Source organism: Manacus candei, unplaced genomic scaffold, assembly GCF_025592945.1.
Source record: "Manacus candei isolate 608988 ecotype Guabito, Panama unplaced genomic scaffold, ASM2559294v1 h1tg000059l, whole genome shotgun sequence".
Lineage (NCBI taxonomy): Eukaryota > Metazoa > Chordata > Aves > Passeriformes > Pipridae > Manacus > Manacus candei.
This window is the reverse complement of record NW_026138107.1, coordinates 3,982,997-4,005,323: the sequence shown is the minus strand read 5'-3', so window position 1 is coordinate 4,005,323 and position 22,327 is coordinate 3,982,997. Positions and strand designations below refer to the sequence as shown.

General features: G+C 39.3%; 1 protein-coding gene across 2 annotated transcripts in view; it reads left to right on the top strand.

The window, feature by feature from the left end:
* The first annotated feature begins 777 nt into the window (after positions 1-777).
* PIK3C3 (phosphatidylinositol 3-kinase catalytic subunit type 3) overlaps positions 778-22,327 on the top strand; it is a 71,112-nt gene continuing 49,562 nt past the window's right edge. Inside the window, exons 1-11 of one of the 2 annotated variants that reach the window (XM_051803667.1) lie at positions 778-921; positions 2,956-3,144; positions 3,679-3,822; positions 5,796-5,925; positions 10,826-10,912; positions 13,042-13,137; positions 19,052-19,123; positions 19,544-19,633; positions 20,206-20,310; positions 20,823-20,915; positions 21,613-21,798. In XM_051803667.1, the coding sequence (XP_051659627.1) occupies positions 854-921; positions 2,956-3,144; positions 3,679-3,822; positions 5,796-5,925; positions 10,826-10,912; positions 13,042-13,137; positions 19,052-19,123; positions 19,544-19,633; positions 20,206-20,310; positions 20,823-20,915; positions 21,613-21,798 (1,260 nt within the window). In that variant the 5' untranslated portion in view covers positions 778-853. The remainder of the gene's footprint in view (positions 922-2,955; positions 3,145-3,678; positions 3,823-5,795; positions 5,926-10,825; positions 10,913-13,041; positions 13,138-19,051; positions 19,124-19,543; positions 19,634-20,205; positions 20,311-20,822; positions 20,916-21,612; positions 21,799-22,327) is intronic. The other variant, XM_051803668.1, reaches the window with a different exon arrangement.

The following is a 22,327-nucleotide window of genomic DNA, read 5'->3' as shown; positions in this document are numbered from 1 at the left end:
TGGCTGCCTCATCCCTGGAAGTGCTCAAGGCCAGGTTGGACGGGGCTCGGATAGTGGAAGGTGTCCTGCCAGTGGCAGGGGTTGGAATGAGATGAGCTTTGAAGGTCCTTCTGACCCAAACCATTCTATGACTGTTCGAAGGAGGCCACGAGGATGGTGAGAAGAGCCTTCAGGGGAATCTGTGCGAGGAGTGGCTGAGGGCACTTGGTCTGTTCAGCCTGGAGAAGAATTGAGGGGAAACCTCATTGTGATCTTCAACATCCTCACGAGGGGAATCAGAGGGGCAGGTACTGATCTCTTCACTTTTATCACCAGTGGCAGGACTCGAGGGGACAGCATGAAGCTGAGATGGGAAAAGTTCGTGTTCGGTACCAGGAAAAGGTTTTTCACTGAGAGGGTGGATGTTTGCAGGAGCAGGCTCCCCAGGGCAGTGGTCACAGCACCAAGCCTGCCAGAGTTCAAGGAGCGTTTGGACAACGCTCTCAGGCACGTGGTGTGATTCTTGGGGTGCCCTGTGCAGGGGAAAGAGTAAGACTGCACGATCCTTGTGGATCCCTTCCAACTCAGCATATTCTTTGATTCTGTGAGGCTGCTAAATTGCTCTAACCCTCCCGGCCCGCAGACTGCACAGGAGCCCTCCGGCACCCCCCGCGCCCGCTCTCACCTCACCGCCCCTCTGGAGGCTCCCCCCCTGTTGCGCGGGGGGCCGCGGGGGAGGGCGCGCCACGGCCCGGCGGCCATTTTGGTAAAGGGCCGGTGCCGCTCCTTCCTCCATTACTCAAGATGGCGGCGGCGGCGCATGCTCGGAGTGGGGAGCGGTGCTGCCCGCGGGTGCTGAGGGGGAGCGGCGGCCATGGGCGAGACCGAGAGGCTTTATTATGTGTACAGCTGCGACCTGGACATCAACGTGCAGCTCAAGATGTGAGTGAGCGCCGCCGCGGCTCTGCGGGGGAGCGGCCGCTGCCGCCGTGGGGGGAGCCCGGGCCGCCCGCACCTGGACGGGTGCGCTGACCCCGGAGTCCGGCGGTGCCCGGCTGCGGGCAGTGCTGGCCCGGCCCCGTATCCCTCACGACACCCGGGGCTGCGGGTGCCGCTCTCCGGGGAGGAGACGGGACGGGGCGGGAGAGGGGCCGGGCTGGAGCAGGGCTGTGAACTCAGATACCTGTGTGCTCAGGTCCTCTGAGGTTGTCAGTGCAGTCTGGTAACTTTTCATCTGCCGGTGTCATAGAATCGCAGGATGGTTTGTGTTGGAAGGCACCTTAAAGCTCATCCAGTCCCACACTCCCCACCCCAACCTCCACCCCCCCACCCCCCCCCCCCCCGCTGCCCTGTGCAGGGACACCTTCCACTAGCCCAGATTGCTCCAGATCCCATCCAGCCTGCCCTTGGACACTGCCAGGGATGAGGCAGCCACAGCTTCTCTGGGCAACCTGTGCCAGGGTCTCACCACCCTCACAGAGAAGAATTTTTTCCTAATATCTCATCTAAACCTACTCTCTCTCTCAGTTTGAAGCCATTTCCCCTTGTCCTGTCACTCCAGGCCTTTGTGCACAGCCTTGCCCTGTCTCTCCTGTAAGTTCCTCTCACCTGCTGTAAGGCCACCACAGGCCACAGCTTGATCCTCAGTGATACGGGAAGGACACAAACTGGTGACACCCTTCCTGTTTCTTCCCATTCTCCCGTGAAAGCAAGATGCTCTTAGCCAGGTTTTTTATTGGAACGTCCAGGTGCTGCAGCACCTAAGTATGTTCCCAGCTGCATATATGGAAGGTCTTCCTCTGAAGCTGGAATTATCGTTCACTGGTGTATTTACCATTTTTTAAGTCACTTTTCTGCATCACAGCAATGGGATGTTGACAGTTGTGCAGGAGGGATGTAGCTGGCTCTAAAATGTAGTGTACCTGATGGTGATACATTAAAGTACATTACACTTTTCTGGCAGACTAACTTTGAGAAGGTTATTCCGGGTTATTTAACTTCTGAACAGGTGATAGTAGTGGAAGATGTCCCTGCTCATGGCAGGGGTTTGGAACAAGATGATCTTTAAGATCCTTTCCAGCCGAGCCTATCTGTGATACCTGAGTCAGATGTGTCCTCTTTGCTGTTTCATTCCACCAAACAAAATTAAATTAGCATTTTTAATTTTTTTTGCATTGGACTGTATGTCATCCTGGAATGTGCAGTGCTAGTTTCTTGCAGGTAACTTGTTCATCTGCTCTGAAGTGTTTTTGTGGTACAGATAGATTTCTGTTTGCTGGAAGGTTGATCTTATGTGTTTTCCTGTCACCACCACAACAATTCCTTCTTTGTTTTAACATGTGCATCCACTGTCAGTTGTTTAATGTGTTTGATTGTTTTCATCATGGTCTAGCTGAAGCCTAAGAAATTCTGTCTTAATAGTAACATTGTGCAAAGTGTTGCAAGTTTTTTTTGAACAGTCTGCTTAATTGAACTTTGTTTTGTTGTTGATTTGAGAGATGACTGACATACAAAGCCAGTCATACATTTCATAAATCTTAAAAATTAAGATTTACTTACCATTGCTGGTTTGGAGGTTTGTTTTTTCCAAACAGTATTTTGAGTCCATGTAATCTGATGTTTAGTTTGGTTTGTTGATAATAGCAGCATATGGCATCTCGTTGTTGCCCTGTTTAAGGTTCCTAATTTGAGAATCTGCAGGTTGTACTAGAAGAAGTTATCTCCATTGAAAAGGCAAACAAGTAATTCTTGCCCTGCTTTTCTCTCCCACCTCTAAATCAGAATAACAATGCGTTCTGTTCCTCTCTGGTATCTGGATTTCACTACCAGCAAATAATGCAAAGTGAGAATAGCCTTAGTAATGGGCAATCTAAATATGAGCTGTGGAACTACAATAGCATTTCTACTATGGATAAAACAAATTCTGGTTTATCTATGTTTTCTCTTTCTCTTTTTTCTCCTCTGTCCCTCCCGTAGAGGAAGTTTGGAAGGGAAAAGAGAACAGAAGAGTTACAAAGCTCTCTTGGAAGATCCGATGCTGAAGTTCTCAGGACTGTATCAAGATACCTGCTCTGACTTGTATGTAACTTGTCAGGTGTTTGCAGAGGGGAAACCTCTTGCTCTTCCAGTTAGAACTTCATACAAGGCTTTCAGCACTAGATGGAAGTAAGTGACTTGCCTTTTATTTCCTCTTAATTGCTGGGGCATCAAGTAGTAGTATGGATAGATATATATATGGTTTTTATTTCTGTCAGAAAGATTAGTTTTCTGTTGTCTTCTTCAAATGAGTTATGTTTTTTCAAGTGTCTGTATTGGTTAGTGTTACCCTGACAGCACAATACCAATATTTTGTTGAAATAGGTAAGTGATAAAATTGTTACTTTTGTTGTTACTTTGTTATTTTTAAAATTGTTACCTGGGCATGTTTTACTGTCTAAGTGACTACTGAGGCCTGGACTAGCACATTTTCGTACTGTTTGCTGACAACCTTGTCACTTAGTCATCAAGCCAGACTATTTTTTTTGGTCTCTTGCCTTTTAGTCATGCTTAAGACAAGTATTTGAATGCTTAAAGCCTGCAGGAAAATAGTCCTTCTGCCCTTGGAAATTCATATTCTGAAGAGAATTTGGGTTGCGTAAACTAATACAGAGTAACTTGAATTCTAAAGCTTTATGACTAATAAAAAGTGTTTCTCTGCAGCTGGAATGAGTGGCTGAAGCTGCCTGTGAAGTATCCAGACTTGCCTCGCAATGCACAGGTGGCTCTGACCATCTGGGATGTGTATGGCCCTGGTAAAGCAGTTCCTGTGGGAGGAACAACAGTCTCGCTCTTTGGGAAATATGGGTAAACTGCTTTTTCTTCTGTGGTGCACTTTTGAAGCTTGCTTGTGAGTAATGAGGTAGCAGTGGTTATGAGAGAGACATTTTTAAATCTTTCCTAAACCAGGTTAACAATTACATGTTTCAAAAATCAGATACATAGATTATTTACTCTATTACTTCCTGACTCTAATTTCATTCATGCTACAGTGTGGTATAAATGAACTCTTCTTCTGTGTAACACCAAAATTTAGGCTTTTTTTAAGATCTGCAGGTTTGGATTTAAAGGTAGCAAATGCTGAAATCACTTCATATCTATACTTTTGCAGCGCCTGGATGCCAGTACTGATTACTTAAAATAATTTATTTAGTTGGCTTGCAATTGGGCGGCTAATGTAGTGTTATTTATAGGGAATAAAACATCACTCAGTAAATCAGAGGTTTTCAAAGTTAATATTCTATGGTCCAATAGAGAGTACATCAAAAGGATCTTGACTGAGTGCAAAGGAGACTTAAAAAATAGGATGTTGTTTGAGGAAAATTATGAGGTGCTGGTACTTTTTCTGGTTTAGAGTGAATGTTAAATTTTCGATGGTTCAGCATTGTAGTGTTCCTGTAAAATGTGACATGAACAATTTACAAGTATATGCAACAGGGGATGCTGTTGTATCCTTCTTTTCCAATCCACTCAGCTGGGATATGTTCCCTTCTATACAACTGACTTTAAGCAAGTTTCTGACTACTGGGAATCTGTATCATTAAGTGTTTAGCAAACAGGTGTGGGGGAGGAGGTGTAAAGACTAATGAGGCTGAAAAAAAGATTAGGAACCCTTTCCTAGTAAGTACATAATGTTGGAAAATGGGAAAAAATAATCTGTTTTAACCAGTGGATAAAAAATAAGATTAAACTGAAGTGAAGGAGAAGTTTGGATTAACATTAGGAAAGCTGTTCTAATGATGCTTGAATGCAGAAAGTGATTGTAGAGGGAGAGGTTGTATCTCTGTATTGAGGATACTACTTTGACAAAAATGATTGACATAGTCTTAGGGCAGAAAATTGTACTGGGTAAAATGGACTGTACCCCAAAGACTGCTGGTAGAGCACAGCACATGGAAAAAGGTAGAAGTAAAGTAAATTTATAAATCTTATTTGCAGCATGTTGGACATTGGTAGTTGTATTCCACGAAGTGATGTGTAAATTTAAGGTCAGATGGTCCTTCTCATTGTTATTTCTCATTTTTAAGGGTTGACTTTTTAAGGTGTTCATTTCAGTTGTATTTACCTGAAGTTGTTAGAGTTAAGTGATCGACTATGGCAAAGGTAATGCACTTGATTTCTTGGAGCATCTTTTATAGGTGGATCAGCACAAATATGCAAGGGAAGCAGGGTTTTGCAGAGAGAAGACGTGGTCGATTACCCTGCAAAGTTCTGTTCACTGCACACTTTCAATTATCAATTCAATTTCAAGCATAGATGGAGAAAATGGTGTGTGGAGGGTTGTGGCTTTTTTTTTTTCTTCGTGTGTTTTTTTTTATTTGGCAGCTCAGAAGGCTGCTTTATGTCAGTTGACCTTCAAATGAAACTTAGGTAGCTTTTTAGTTGATGTTTTTGGGGGTTTGGCAGACCTAAAGTTACTATTATGCACATCAAGAGAAATACTTTCTGGTTCATTACAAATAATAAAGCTATGAAGGTTGAGCTCTGTCCTCAGTTTGTGTTTGTACCACCCCCACTGACTTTGGGAATTACCCATTTATCTTCCACTTGCCAAATAAATTATCTCAGACTTAATATTTCTTCTAAACTCTATGTGCCAGTAAAATGAAGGCTGTAGGGGGCACAAGGTGCAAGTCACTTTTGCAGTAGAGTTCAGTTACGAACTTTTGTAGTTTTGGCAAAGCAAGCTGCTTCATTTTGTAGCAGCTGCTGATGTATTTTGATTCCTGACAGCTGCATTACTTTGAATTTACTGAAGTGATTCTGCATTTTCCCTGCAGGATGTTTCGACAAGGAATGCATGACTTGAAAGTGTGGCCCAACGTGGAAGCTGATGGCTCAGAGCCCACCAAAACTCCTGGGAGAACCAGCAGCACAGTCTCTGAAGATCAAATGAGCCGCTTAGCAAAGGTAATGGAATAGCAAGTAACTTTTAAAATGTATGTGACACACTTGCACTTCATCGGAGTGAAAGGAAGACAGGCTGCCCATTCTGTTTTCTCACGTGAAAGCTCCCTTCCTTTGGTTGTTTAGGTATTTCACAGGATTTATACGAAGGAGTAAACTAGATCATGCTCTGAAGTGTTTTTTGAAAGGGGACATACGAGTAACTTCTACTACACAGTGCATTCTGTTGCAACAGCTTAACATCCAAATTCCATCAGATTTAGTAAGAACATCTCCTACCAGTAACTTGTGAGGACAGTCTAGTTTCTTTCAGAAGCCGTCTTTCGGCTTTAAAGCTGTCTGATGCAGTGTTTAAATGTGTGTGACATACCTCTACGTTAGAAAGAACTTGAATATATAAATACATATTCATTTCAACTCATGAATATGTATTTATATTAGTATTTTATTCTCCAAGCTTTTGATGACAGAGTATATTCTTGCCATCAAAACTACTGCTGCAATTGATCAGAAAATGTTAGTTATTGAAATGTTTTGCTAGCTGATCTCTTGATTATTCCAAGATTACCCCAAACTTTGCAAACCACTCAATCCACTTACTCTCTGAGCTTTCTTCTTAGTCTTGGTCTCTTAGTTTTCATCCTCACCTTTGTACAATTTCCACTGAGAATAAGTCCAGTGCCATAAATGCATTCACTTTCTCATCTAGACATTTATCACAGCAATAAATTAACTTTCTTCTAGGGTCTGTCTTTTATTAGTTCACATAGAATTTATAATGGAAAACTTATTAAAGCCACTTGATCATAGTAGAATAAATCCCCTCTGGCCTACAGAATCTCTGTAGAGAGACACTGAATATCAGGGCTTGCTTACAGTTCATCAAATGGTTACATGATGTATGAAGTGGGTTTCTGAGAAAGGGTTTTACAGTGTAGGCCTTCCCTTTCATGTTAGTTCTGTTAAGCAAACCTTAACACTTTCTTATTTATACTCTCTAGCTCAAGAAGCACAAATAATGTGGACTATTTCGGTCTTAAAATAGCTGGTTCTGCTGTAACCTGTTCTTTTTCTCAAAGCCTCTGAACAATAGGAGGGAATTCTTCTTTCACATCCCATTTGAGAGTTGTAGTTAATGGCTAACAAAAAGCTGATAACATCACTGCCCCCATTCTTTTCTTCTGAAAGCTGTTTTGGGAGATACTAATTTCTGAAAGATGAGAGTATTCTCATGGGTATTTTGTTGTGGTCTTTTATAAAAACATTTTACCATCAGATGCCAATGAAATGAGTAGGGTCTTTGGGTGGTGTATCTGTGGGAGTTTTCATTTGCACAGCTGTTTACACTGCAGAGGAGGTTCTTGTGATGTGACATTCCTAAATAGCCATTGTTTGAGCACAATCAGCTTCAGTTTTTCTAGGACTTACTCATCAGTTGCTGAATGCCTCCTCATGCTATTCTGTGTAAAGGTAATTTAAACATAGGTAAGAGGAAAACAAGTAATTCTTGAGAAAAGCTTGTTGAAGGACCCTTTCTCCATCTAAAAGATAATTTTTTTCTGGACATGCTCTCAGTTCATGTCTGTATGTGGTATTTATTATTACAGGGAATTTTTATAAAATCAGCGACTGGCTGGTGAAGGAGTTGCATCCTTTAACCTTGAATAATGGGTACTATGGCAAGTCTCCCTTTTCATGTTGAGGTAGCATACCATTGTGCTCTTACAAAACACATGAATCTTGCTGGTAAAATTGCTACTGATGAAAAAACCATGGCTTGGCATCCTGGAGGCATTGTGAACGTAGATTTTTTGTGTACTAAGGAATATTAATGAGAAGAGTGTGGAGTACCTTACCATGCTCAAATATTAATGACATTAAGATATCCCTCCCATGAGTGGTGTGTTAATTTATTCTGCTTAAACTAAAACAACTCTTAAGTTCTTTTTGATCCATTCATTTCCCTCACACCTTCTGCTGGCTGAATGAAATTAGGTAATAATAATGTTGAGACACTATCTAAAGGGATGCCTCTTATTTAGTAGCAGATGATGAGTAGTTCTTTCCCTGAAGGGAATGCACTACCTTCTCTCTTATTTTAAGCTTTAAATATTAATCCAAGAGAACAGTTCTTCATGTGTACATATATGCCTACAGATCTCCTGGGTCTTGTATGCAGACCTAATTAATTGCAGTATTATGACTTTTTTCCTCTATAAGGGAGGCTTAGAGGTTTAAGATACTAATGATTTTCTTCTAAAACATACAAAGTTACTTTTTTTTCTTTATTCTCTAGTGCAGTGAACAAGAAAATGAACTAAGAATTTGTGACCAAGTTATCTAAATAACATTTTTTTCCCCAGGATTTGAATAAATGCTATCCTCAATCTTTGTGTCAATACTATATGCAAAAATGTGGTATTCTGAAAACTTTGATGCTTTGGTTTAAGATGGGGCTTAGAGGGGCTGCCTTGAATAAGTAAGTAAGAAAAATATTTTTCTTAGATAAAAAAAACAGTGGAGAGTAACTTAGAAGTGGATAGAGTGGTGGACATGGAAGGGTAAAGAATTTCTTCATTGCTGAGAGTGAGAAGACCTGTTCTGTGCACTGTATAGGACATTTTTGAATGCATTAAGTGATGATGTCCAGCCTGTCTGAAACAGCATTTTGGGTTATAACTGGTGTACTTGCTGCTGGTTCTCTGCTTTTGAAGTGTATTATGAAGTTGCATGTGAGGCAAAGGCCAAGTCCTGTATTATCCTTTTAGTACAATCCTGCCACATTCTGTCTCTGCAATATTACTGAGATGAAATTTGATGAACTGGCTGCAGAATATAGCAAAAGATGGCAAAAAAATTATTACTGTGTTGTGCTTGTGTTTACATTACATTCGGCTAAGCTGAAAGAACCCAGAGACTGAATTTTTGTGCTTTGTTTACATCTAACATCCTGAAGTTTTATTAAGGATTAGACTTTACCATGCCCCCTGTCTTGTCCTCCCTTTTCTTTTTGTGCTGTTAAGTTTCTGAAGTTTGTGGAGTCTGAAGACGAGCTGTTCCAGTGTTTACTGGAGACAAACTAAATGAGAAAAGCCCCTACTATATAATCAATGGAGTTAATTCTTCGAAGTTGCAATGGTCTTCCAAACTTTGCATCAAAATGTAACTCCTTGTATGAAGGTGTGCTGTGGTCTAGAACGTAAAGAAATGCTAGGTGAATCAGCTGCTGCAAGTTAACAGTCTCGTAGTTGTTACTGGACTGTGTTTCTGTGTTTCATGGAACAGGTTCAGAACAAAGGGCATCAGATGCTCATGGCTAGTTTACTATTTTAGTGCCTCTTGAAATGGCCAATCCTGAGCAAATCTGGAAATCAGTTTAAAAAAATAAAAAAGGTAGAATTTTTCTCCCAGCTGAATAGCTTTTTAGTTGCTTTTTAAATTGTGGCTGCTTTTGATTAGTCCTTTACTTTAGTAGAGCCAAGAACTATAGTTGAGGATTAATATTCAGTGGAAAATTTTAAACCTCGTCTCTAGTAGACTTAGTAGGAACTAAGAATCAGAAAAGCTAAATTAGATGACGTGTTTGTGAAATGAATGATTGTTGGCATTCAGAGCTAATACCGTGCTTGCTTTCATTAGTAATCTGCCTTAAAATTTAATTCCAGTCTTGAGAGGGTGCAGAGGCCATGGTGTGGGCTGTAGCGTTTTCTGGCTCTTTCTAGCATAAACTTTTTCTAAGAAAACTAAAATTATTTGGGAGTTTCATTTCCTACTTAGAGGTAGGAACCAGTATCCAAAGTTTGCTAGACCCAAATTAAACCCTGGTGAGGAGTTGAATAAGAGGAAAAAGAACCCAAAGGACTTGTTTTAAATGTCGGGATGTCACTGGGGAAAGTGACCAAGCAAGATGGTCTGTTGTTCGATATGAAGGGGCAGTTGATAGGTGTGTGAAAAGACAAATCTGCTGTGTCTTGTTTTGCTCCTGGGTGGGTAGGTTGACCACAGAACAAAGCTAATGAAATAGTAGTTGTAATCTTTCCCTTAATAAGAACAATTCTGACAGGTCTCTTCACTAGCCATTTTCTAGACAGATACTGATTTCTTTGAGACATGAAGAAACTTAGTCTTCTAGTCCCTCTGCATCTCCTCTTGCATACCACAAGAATTACTGATTTTTTTAAGATTACTTGTGATTTCTGAGGAGCTGAAAAGATGATCTTATTCGTATTCATATGGTCTACTGCTCAATGTCCTGTAAGCAATTACGTGATAGCACATCTGAAACTGCAGTTGGTATGTTTACATCTTATCTTCTCTTCCACTCTTAAGTAGTCCTTCAAACAAATCAACATCCTTACTAGTACTACAGCAATTTGTAGATGTAGGAGCAAAACCTGAACTACTTATCAGGTGACTAAAACAAAGAGAGAAGAAGCAGTCTATGACTTACTCTAAGTCTTCAACTGACCCTTTGTGATCCCAGTCTGGAAACTTGTTTAGGTAAGGCTGACAAGGGCAGAATTATTCAATATGGATAGTTTTTGAAATAGCTTATATTTGTTTTGGCTTGGTAAGTTTTAGTGTATGAAACATAGTAACACAAAATATCTTTTTTATGTGACTTTACTTCAAAAATAGTTTCGATGTGTTAAAAATGCAAAGATGATGGATAATGGTGTTTGCTGTGACTGGTATTTTAGACTGTAGAATTATTTTATGGCATAGCTTAGCTGTTTTCAAGGATTTGCTATGTGTACACTGTACAATGTTTTGTGGGTTTTTTTTCCAGTTCCCTTATTTTTTCCCTTGATTTCGTGTTAGTGTCTCTGTTACATTATAACTTTGGTATTCTTTTTCTTGCTCTAAGCAATTTAAATGTTATCATTGTGTTTTTTTCGTGCAGCTCACCAAGTCTCATCGGCAAGGTCACATGGTGAAAGTGGACTGGCTGGACAGACTGACCTTTAGAGAAATAGAAATGATCAATGAGGTAGGTCATTGAACATCAGATTTATAATTTTGGGGGGTTTTAACTTGCTAATATGGAACCTTCCCTTGCTTAGGAGACCAACTCTCAAGTACTTGTCCTGTTTTTCTTTAACTACCACTGTCTATGATAAATAATTCTGTAAGCTTCCAAAGATGATTTTATTTCAGCAATAATAAGAATAATAGGATAGTTTGCGTTGGGAGGGACATTTAAAGGCCATCTAGTCCATCCCCCCTGCAGTGAGCAGGGACATCTTACACTAGATCAGGTTACTCTGGGCCTGCGCAGACTGGCCTCGAGTGTTTCTGGGGATGAGGTTTCTACCATCTCCCTGGGCAACCTGTGCCAGTGTCTCACCGCTCTCACAGTAAAGAACTTCACCTAATATCCAGTCTAACCCTGCCCTTTGTCAGGGCGAAGCCATTTGCCCTTGTCCTGTCACTTCATGCCTTGTCCAAAGTCCCTCTCTAACTCTCTTGGAGCCCCTTTAGGCTTTGGAAAGGGATCTAAGGTCTTCCCGGATCCTTTTCTTCTCCAGGCTGAACAACCCCAACTCTCAGCCTGTCTCCATAGCAGAGGTGCTTCAGCTCTCACAGCATCTTAATGGCCTCCTCTGGACTCACTCCAGCAGGTCCACATCTCTTTTGTGCTGAGGTCCCAGAGCTGGACACAGCACTTCAGGTGGGGTCTCACCAGAGCAGAGGGCCAGAATTCCCCCCTCACCTTCTGCCCACGGTGTTTTGGGTGCAGCCAGCACACAGTTGGTTTCTGAGCAGCGAGCGCACGGTGCCGGGTCATGTCCGGCTTTTCGTCCACCAGAACAGACAAGTGTCTTAAGTGTTTTCAGCTTCAAGTAAACTAGATCACAGAAGACAGACTTTATTAATAAATTGGAACAGCTTGGAACAAACACTGTTGGGCATGACTAACTTAGCTCTAGGATTTAGGTTGTGATGGGAAGCTTTTTAGACATATGGTCTGGTCCTTGACTTTAGACCTGTCCAACTCTATTTTTTTAATTTTGGGTACTGAGGAAAGACATTTGTAAGATTTGAATGAATATTTAAAAAAATAGTAATCTTGTAGTTCAATATCTGAGTGAGATATTAACCCTGACTGAGCAAAATCACCTTCAAACTCTTTAACTCATTATATCCCTCTTGCACCACAGAACTCTATTTTCTGCTTTGTGCTCTGAGATTTTTGTTGTCTAATTTATAATTAGACCTTTTGGAATCAGATTTTTTGTTTAACTGAAATTTGTGTTTTTATAAACTCTTATGAATGTTTTAGGGTTTTTTTTAGAAACAAGCCTATAATCTTTTTTATCCCCCTTTTTTTTTTGTTTTCCCCTCTTTACTTATTGCAAAAGTACAGAAAAATAAAAGCTACTAGTTCCTAGAGCACTACTTTAAATAGAGAACCACTTTGCCTATGCTAGAAAGTCAATCCATTATTAATACATTAAATGAACTGAAATTGCTCACTGTTGAAAGGGATGTGTGGGTTTTTTATTAAATGTACATTCCTGGTGATGGTTATGTATAATAACTTCTTTCTTGTTTCCCATCTTGATTCTAAAATTCTAAGCACTTTTTCTAGGTAAAGCATCTAAAAAATGCATACATGAGCAAATCTTCCTCTGAAAGTGAATGAGCTGCAAATCTGATCTTGTAGTCCAGGCTCACTTGTCCTTTTTTATGGTGTTGTCTTAAAAAGTGATTTTTTTCATATTTTCTGTTTTTTGTCTTTGATGTGCATAATTGTATGTAATGGTTTGGGGAGGGGGGTAGCAAGCACCAACAACCTGGTGGTCACCTGGTTATTCTTTGTTGCATTTTTTCACACCTTTAGCCCACAGTTGGAAGGCTCTGATGAAAAAAGGTTTTTATCTGTTACATGTGGATGTTTATCATGAAGTGGGAATGTGAGGTAGTAAGAATGTCAGGAAAGAGGTGATATGGTCTCGAGTAGTGCTGTGAAATGATTAACTGAATAATTGCTGCAAAAACTGATAACCTAATTAATCAGTTGCAGCACAAAGGAAGTAGGGTAATTGCTGTACTGAGAATGCTGAAGATTGATGCCCTGCAATAAATGATACACATCTGTGGTGGTTCTTTTCTCAGAGGGAAAAGCGAAGTTCCAATTTTATGTACCTGATGATTGAATTCCGCTGCGTCAAGTGTGATGATAAAGAATATGGAATAGTTTACTACGAAAAGGTATGTGCCTTGCAGGCTTTATGGTCGTCCTTAAAAAGCAACATATGCACCTAAAACGGGGGGTTTTTCTGCTGAGGTGAAATATTCTGCTGCCGGATAGCAGCAGGCAGCTGTCAGTGGCAATTGTTTATGTACATACAAATCAAACAGTATAAATGCAACAGGATTGCAGAAGTCAGTCATTTGTGTAATAGAGTTCAAGATTACAGAATTTAACAAGTGTGAGTGATTAAAAAGTTTCTGATTTATAGTTCCTTCAGTCATCCAGCAGTACTTTCAGAGTAGCTGTATGTGGAATTATGACTTAGATCAGGAAGAAACGTACCTATATTGAGTGGTGACTTTCTAAAACATGAGTTATTAAAACTTTGCACAGGATCTCTGCTGGTGAATATTTTCTGTGAAACGAACAAATATAGAAGCTTAGTCTTCCATGCTGAAAATACTGTGGAAGTAGTTGAGTAAAACACTTCTGAACTGTAATGTCTTGCATCTTTTCTTGCTGTTTGTGAAACAGATCTCCAAAGCGATGCCTTCAGTATTTTTTTTGAGTTATAATTTAATGGGTTGAAGGATTAACAGTGAGATTAACAGTCAGCGGTGCGGCATTGGAACACACTATCATTACTTTTATGGACCTGTGTGTTGTGGAAAGACCCACTCAGATAGAAAAAGCAGTATATCTGTAATCTCTTCTCAAAGAAAAATGCCTCTTAAATTTTTCAGCATGTTTAGATTTGTAAGAAGTCAGAAAGTTACTGAGTGATGCAGCTTCATGAGAAGGAGAAAGAGGGTAGAAAAAGAGGCTAGAGTCCTTCTGAGATCAGAATTACTAAGTTTAAGGAGCATCTATTCTGAGAATTTTAAAGAGTCGTACTGTAATTCAGTACACAAAAACGTTAATACAATAGGAAATGGATTACAAGTATTTGTTTGTGACAACATTACCAGTTGATGTGGACAGAAAAGCTGTGATCCAGCTTAAAATTCTTGAAGAAGGTAGTGAAAAATACAGTAATAAATGGCAAAAAGCAGGATTCCAAAAATAAAATAAAAATCTGAGAAGATACAGGTTGGAATCTGCTTCAACTGTAGGATCTGTTGCAAGTTAAAACTTGTTTTTTGTTTGACCTTTGGGTGTGTTTTTTGGGGTTGGTTTTTTTGGTGTTAGTTTGGGTTTTTTTTTGGAAAGGGGCAGTTGATTTGATTTTCTTTTTATTGTTTTGTTTTTCTTTTAGTTTAGTTTCTTGGTGAATTTTGGTTATTGTAGTGCAACTGTGCCTTAGGCAGATGTCTAGGTTATCTCTTTAGCATTTCTTTTTGTGGACTGTAGCTGACCATGCGACCTCTCTCCATGTTTCAAAAATCTTTTTGCTCGTTTCGTAGTCCTTCTGTACACTTATCCTAGAACCAGCAATTGTAGGGGAAAAAACTCCCTTCTGTTACAAATCACAGTGAAACCTACAATGTATCAGATTCCTCCATGAAACAAAGTAAAGCTCTTTACTTCTGTGGAAGTCAAGGAAATATTTGTCTGGAGAGCATAACAGAATATGATAAAAAACATTTAAATGTTTTACTAACAGTTAGCTTTTTACATGAGAATGTTCTGTACATTTCTCAGGTGCAAACAGAGGAGGATGCCTGCTGTGTGGTTTTGTGTCCTCTTGGCTCTTTTCTTTTCATGAAAGAACATGACATTCCTAAAAATGACTTCTCTCCCTTACCCCCAGCAACCTGCCATTATAGATGAATTGTTCCTGATTTACACACATGACATTTTTTTTCCCCCATCATTATAGTTTTACAGATGTGCAAGGTGCAGGAAAGAAGATTCAGACTTCGAGCATGCATCTTTCTTTTGACAGATGCTTCTGAAGCATGTTAAGAGTGCATGGAACAGAATAACTATAAATTGCCTGCTCTTGTGGAAATAAAGTAATTGAATGTGTAATAGTACATATTAGAGCTATACCTAACTGCAGTTTGAGGGATTTGTTGTTATTAAGTAGCTTTTCAACAATTTCTTGACCCTTTTCTGACAGCAGTAGGAAATGGTACATAAATTAGTGCCTGTTTTCTCGTTTTTGTCATGCTTCCAATTACAGCCTGCAGTATATGTATGGGGCATCACCAATCCAGTGCACTGAGCATAATGAAAGTGGGTTCTGTTGTCACCTGCCTGTGACCGATAGTCAAAGTGGAGATTACTTGTCACACTTTTGTTGATGTATTTGTTTTCAAGTGTTTAGGAAGAAGCAGCCTGTTAAACAGCGGCTGATAGAATTTGAGATTCTTTGACTCGACATTCAATTACGATGAAGTAACAGTGTCTCTTTCCATGTTCTCTGTTGACTTCATTTTAATACAGCGCCCAAGACATGAGGGATAGAGTCAGCGAGTAATGAGAGCATCTCTCCTGGTTCTCCATTTAGGCAGAAATTCAGTGTGAATTACCAAGAACAAATTACATCAGCATTTATCATTTATGTATTTTTGGGCAGATTTCAAGTGAAACCTGTGTTTGAATAAATGATTGCACTGCTGCATCCAGTTTATTGAAAAGAAAAGGAGAAGTTTGATTATCAGAGACCTTTTCATGGATTTGAAGAAAGAAAAAATTGTGTCTGCAGCACTGCTTGTCCTTTTACTTTTTGTGTGGGAGAAGTTGGATCTCATTGGTGTTACTTGAAATGATGTTTTGGTTAAATAATAAGATAATTAAAACCTCCTTATTTACCGGTGTTGCAAAACTGATTTTCAGGCAAGTACAGAAGAATGCGTTGGTTTGGAAAATTTTGCAAATTTTGCCAACTGTCTTAAATGGACTCTAATATTTATATAGAGTCACACACACTGACCTTAATGTAGTGAAATACCTCTACAGCTCTGTAACACAGCAGTTTACGGCAAGTTAGTGCTGTTTAGTGTTGATGTTGCTTTTCTGGTGGCAGAATAGCAGGTCATCCCAGGTTCTGGTTGCTGTGGGAAGTGTTGCAGCCAAGAGCAGCAGATTCATGGAGTGAGGAGGTTGCTGCAGGCCCAGTGTCTGCACCATGTTCTTTTTTTTGGGAACTGGCTTTCATCACGTCCTACAGGGCTGGATGACTGTTGGCAGGTGGAGAATGTCAGGGATTTCTAAAACTTCCATGATGTGAGCTAAAACTCACTACATGGGAATAACAGGAAAGACACTTCAAAAGCACACCCCTGACCAAATTCAAGTGGTAATTTAGGCACTGGTGTGGTTTAGTAAGTTTCTGTGGTCAGGGTTGTGGTGCTGCATATGATACTCTCCAGGCATGACAGTTAGAGCTGTATATTAATCCAGTCAAAAGGGTAGTTCAACAGTTGACATCCTTTACAAGAAAATTCATGTAATTGTGCCTTCTTGAGGTTTTCGTGAAACAATCTCCTGGAAAATGTTGACTCCTGACACAGTTACTTGTCCCACAAATCTTGGCAAAACTTGGTTTCATAGCCTTTGGTTGAGGCTTTGTTCTGTAACACAATGAAACGCTGGGAACAATTTTCCTGGTGCTTGACCTCAGTGCCTAGAACCTTTCAGCTTTTCTGTTAAGTGTAATCTAACTGCATTCAAGGAGTTTAAGGAGCAGTCATTATAATTATTCTTTTGAAAGGTTCAAGAAAGAGATGCCAGCAAAGAGTGTAGAAATCATTCTTCTAACACTAGTCTTGGAAAAAAATCTCCAATCTTTATTTTAGAAGGTGTTATAAACATTTGGACATGAGGCACTGGAAGGCTTTGCACCTTTTTTTGGTTTTGTAGGTAAGCAAACTTTAGGTAATAGTGCTTTTGTCATTCTCATCCTGATGAGTTCTGAGTTGTTAGTAGCTGTCATAGGCTTCTGATTGTGGGGTAGGTGTTCCACTTTCACCAGCCTGTAAGCTTTCCTTTTACAGTTTACAAAACTGAATTTTTTTCACTGAGGGAAAGATGTAGTAGTATAGGGTGCTTATCCCTAGGGAATCCACGTGGGACATGGATGTTAAAAGTGCCTTAGTAGGATTTTGAATGCTTGTGTTAGTACTGAATCCACTCCTGTGTCAATTTCTCATACAGGATTTTTATGTGAAGGTTTTAAATGAAGTGGAATCTTGTCACTGGGACATTGGAATTCTTTGTTGTCACATTAAGGAAAAATCAGACTGCAGTCTTGTTATGGTTTTGAATTGGAAGATAAAGAATTAGTGGATAGAAATCTGTCTATCTACTTGTTGTCTCTTGTCACCAGATGCATTTATGAAGATAATGATTTCCCATCCCCAACACTTCCATTGTTTTTTATATACTTAGACTTTGTAAAACTAGATCGGCATGATCTGAACATTCTGTCTGATGAGATGGCAAAGGTTTAGTACAATGTGAATGATGATCTGTCACTGTGGCTCCAGCTCAGTTCAGTCTGTTGTTACAGTGAAGCAGCAGTACTTTGTTATTATAGAAGTACTTTGGAAATACTGTTAATTCTATGCAATTAGGTCAAAGCTAAGTTCATCGTTTAGGCAGTATGGTTTTAGAGCAGAGAAACTGTAAGCAAATGTCCTCATGGTCCTCTTCAATGTTTGCATGCATGCTTTTTTTTTTTAAAGACTAATTGGAAAAGCATTACTCATGTTTTGGGATCGTCACCAACCACATCCAGATTGTATGTTTATTTCTCTTAACTAGGAATGATGTATGTGCTCTTACTGCTTTTATTTTTACTGTAGAATTACTGTTACTTCACAAAGGCATAGGACACTAAGAAATGTGATACAAGTGTCTTTCTGAACGTGCATTTTAATAATAAGAGATATTTAACTGTAGTCAGTGACACAAAATTTGTGTAGTTGGAGAAAAAATGTTTCTCCTGGAAGGTTAATGGCAATTTTAACTCCTGTTTCTCATTGGTGATGAATGATTCTTTTCTTCCCCTTGAAACAAGCCTCTCCTTTGAAAGTTACCTCTGAAAATTATAGAAGCAAAGCTATCCCAAGAGGCATATGTGATTGGAAAAAGAAAAGAAAAAGGAGTGTGGGGGCAGAAATTACCGCAAAGTTACCTCAAAGTTACATTACTGAGGGAAACGTTAGTATGTCGAAAGAACCTTATTTTGGGCTGAAATTTGCAGCAAAGAAAATGAGGACAAACTAAGTATAAATAGATCATAGCACGCATTATGCTGATGTTGTCTTGTTTTGTGTTTTACTATTTTATACTGTCTTTTAAATTAAATGTTCTTTTGTAACTCATGGCAATTAATGCTTCTTTACACTTCTAAGTTTAAAAAGCCTGAAACCACACTGCTGTGATAAACTGAGGAAGAACAACAGAGTTGCTGGCTTTGTTATGTGGTGGCAAGCTCTTAATTTCTTTTTCTTCTCCCTGATTCAAGCAGGAATCTTTTACCTTCTCCTTCCTTTATTTATGAAGCATAGGTTAGACCCATCTAAGGAAGGCCTCTGGAACCCCTCTACATAGGTACTTATATATCTTCCTAAATTTGTCTGTGTTGAACTTTTAGGAAGTTTTTTTCTTCAACATGGCAGTTATTTCTAGGATATTATTTTGTTTTGGTGGAAATACAGAACCTGGTTTAGTTTCTATTTGTGCTTCCACAGGACATGTGTAATGATAATGGCAAATTTTTCCACTCACCTGTGATGCCAGCAGAGTAGTGAGTTGCCAAGCTGTATCTCCTCGGGTGAACTTCCCATCTCTCTTGCCACAATGTGTATCATCTGGGAAAAATAAAAAGAAAAACATTCCATCTTTTATTTTCTTTTTTCCCTTTATAACTGTCAAATAAGGTGCAGTTGCATCATTCTTTCACTGTAGTACAATTCACTGTGCAATAATAAGATAAATTGGTTAATGTGGTTAATATGTCTTTAACTTTTTGTCATTCAGGATGGTGATGAGTCATCTCCAATTCTAACAAGTCCTGAAATTGTTAAGATTCCAGATCCCCAGATGTCTATGGTAAGCATGCTCCATGTAATGCCATCTGTATTTTTGTTGAACTTTTTATAGAGATGAAAGCTTGCTGTCTTGAATACTTTAAAATTCCAGTGGAAAGATGTATTTGACCAGTTGAGAAATATCAGTGGTTTTGAATTTTATAATTTCTTTTTCTGCTGCTGCTAGTTTAAAATAAATAATTGATTTAATGCTTATGTTCATCTGCTCCTTTCCTTACTTAATGTGCTTGCTTCTGACGTGTATGTAGGAAAGCAGAGAAGGGGGACTGTTGGCAAAAGAGGTCAGAGGGTGGGAATGTAAGGTAAGAGGGAGCTGAAGAAGAGAAAAGTAGAATTTAGAGGCTGGTGCAGTAACTCTTGGTCAATTCATCTGTTAAAATATTTTCTCCCTACACTTTCTTGTATGTTGTCTTTCATGTAGACAGTGCCTAAATACAGTTCTAGAAAAGATTTCCATTATTGTGGATGCCAATTCAGTGGGACAGGTATTGGCAGCTTTGGGAACCTTAATGTAAGTGGGCTTGTACTGGCAACACTGTTTGAGCACCTTGTAATCTAACACTGCAAGAGCAAGTCTGACAATGCTGGAAACTGCCTTGGCTGCTGAAATCTCGTTGGCACTGTGGCTCCTTTTGTGTCTCCTACTGTTTCTAACATGGTATTAACAGTGGGACAAGTTTTTGAGATGTTTTTCTTGCATACAAAGCTTTATGCTGCAAACATCATCCTGAAAAGATGTTTTTGAAGTGTCTAGCACGTTTGAGTGCTGTCAATCACGTATGTGTTGACTGAAATGCTTACATTTTGCAGCAATTCACCAGAAGGCAAGGTAGAGTTTGTTAACTGTGTGAAGTCATAAACCAAAACAAACCCTCAAAAATCCCGACAACCCTTCACCTAGTATTAAAGCAGTTTTTTGTAAAACAAACAAACAAAAGGCCAGAAGGCGCTGTAGTTTTAGATGTGAATTTTAACTGCCATGCGTTTTCCAAGAGGCTGGTGATCTTCACTAGGTGGTTTCATTTCAGTAGTAATTTTCTTTGACTGAGTATTTATAAATACTGACTTACCCTCTGCGTTTAGGAGAACTTAGTAGAAAGCAAACATCACAAGCTTGCTCGAAGTTTAAGAAGTGGACCTTCTGATCATGACCTGAAGCCTAATGCAACTACACGAGATCAGCTTAATGTAAGTCACTCATATGATGGCTAAATTCAGTTTTATTAGGTAGGTTAGTGATAATATATTTGATAATATATTGTTAGTCATAATATATTTAATTGGTGACAAGTTAATTTCAGTTTATAGAAAACCATTAATGATGAAATGCTGTTAAGCATTTGTTACAAAGGCTTAGTTAGAAGGGTCCAGCTCAGAAAGGAACAGAAGGTACTTGCTAATCTTTTTGTACAACAGTTTTGGGTGGGTGAGAATGTGTCTTTTGTACGTACCATGTAGGTGTGAACGGTAGTCCTAAAGTAACTCTGTATGTTTGTCTTCACTGCTAGTTCAATCAAACATAGCTGAGGAGCATCACCGGGATAGCATGAGAACTTTGTGTTGTTGGAAAGCTCTTTTTTTACCCCTAGCTATTTTTATGTGTTGTCAGTGTTGGGTTTTGTCACTGTGTACTGCGTTAACTTGCTACTCATTTGCCTGTTGATGTTTTTAAACTCACTTTCTGACCATGTATCTAATAGATCATAGTGAGTTATCCACCGACAAAGCAGCTAACGTACGAGGAACAGGATTTGGTTTGGAAATTCAGATATTACCTAACTCATCAGGAGAAGGTAAGTTGAATCACAGAATGTTTTGTGTTGGGAGAGACCTTAAAGATCATCTAGTAATGATCTGGAATTGTTTGATAAAACTAGTACAAGAAGAGCATCATCTTGGCAGTCTTTCTACAACATCCTGTCCTTGCAGACATACAGAGCTTCAATGTCATAGAAGCGAGTCAAGATTATTCTATTTTTTCTGTAATGTTACTGTTTTAAAAGTTAGTGACTGAAAATTTTCCCATTAAATCATGTGGACTGGCTATTACTGCAGTAGTCTTTCTACAAACACTGACTGTCAGCTTAAAATGCCAGTTTCACCAGTTTTCAGCAGAAAAAATTATTGAAGAGGAGCTTCTTCATCCTTTTTAGACAAGGGTTAGCATTACCAGAGTAAGGAGCAGCACACCGAAAACCTAGAGTAGAGTAAATTGAATAGCAAAATAATCCCTCATCAGTGGACTTTTTTATGTAGTGGTAGTTGTGATAGAGCAGTAACAATTATCTTTACATTTTCTTTGGATAACTCAACTGCTGTTTTTTGCGACATATTAAAACAGCTCAATATTGTATTGTCATATCAACAAGGTCTGTGCTTTTCTAAATATAATCTGAATCTAGTTCTACCTTAATGAAAAACATTAATTTTTGAAATAATTTGTTTAGTCTGCTGTTTTACTGATGAATTGTCCCATCTCTTTCTGTTTAGGCCCTCACAAAATTCTTAAAATGTGTCAACTGGGATCTACCACAAGAGGCAAAGCAAGCCCTGGAGCTGCTGGGCAAGTGGAAGCCCATGGATGTGGAAGACTCTCTAGAGCTTCTGTCATCCCACTTCACCAACCCAACAGTTCGGCGCTATGCTGTTGCCAGGCTTCAGCAGGCTGATGATGAGGTATTCATTGGTCTGTGGGTGCAGGGAAAAGTCAGCTGGTCTCAGGAGTTTTAGTGTCATTGAGTACTTGAAATGTTTGCTACTTCTCAAGGCATTCAAGGGAGTAATAGTGAAGGAAAACACAAAATAATTCACTCTGTTGCTATTTACTGTAAGTTCTCTGAGGAGCAAAGTCTTCACATTATTAAATGTCACTCACTGATAATTGTCTTAGCATGAAGAGCCAGTAATAGCTGGTTTAGTCAAACAAGATAAAACAACCGTTGTTCTCCCCAGAAACCAGTGATAAATTTTGATTGTTAACCTGCATAGAAGTGCTCTGAACTTAAATAGTCGACTAAAGGATTTTCAGCAAATCCATCTGGTAAAATGAAGCAGTATATTGTCATACTCTTTTGCTAAAGAAAATGAGCAGAAGAGCATCCGTGGAAATAGGGTGTTTCTAGTTGTATACTGATTAGCATATGATAAGCTCTGATCTGTGAGTAGAGCCCACATAATAGAATCTGTTAATTTTCAATGATTTATA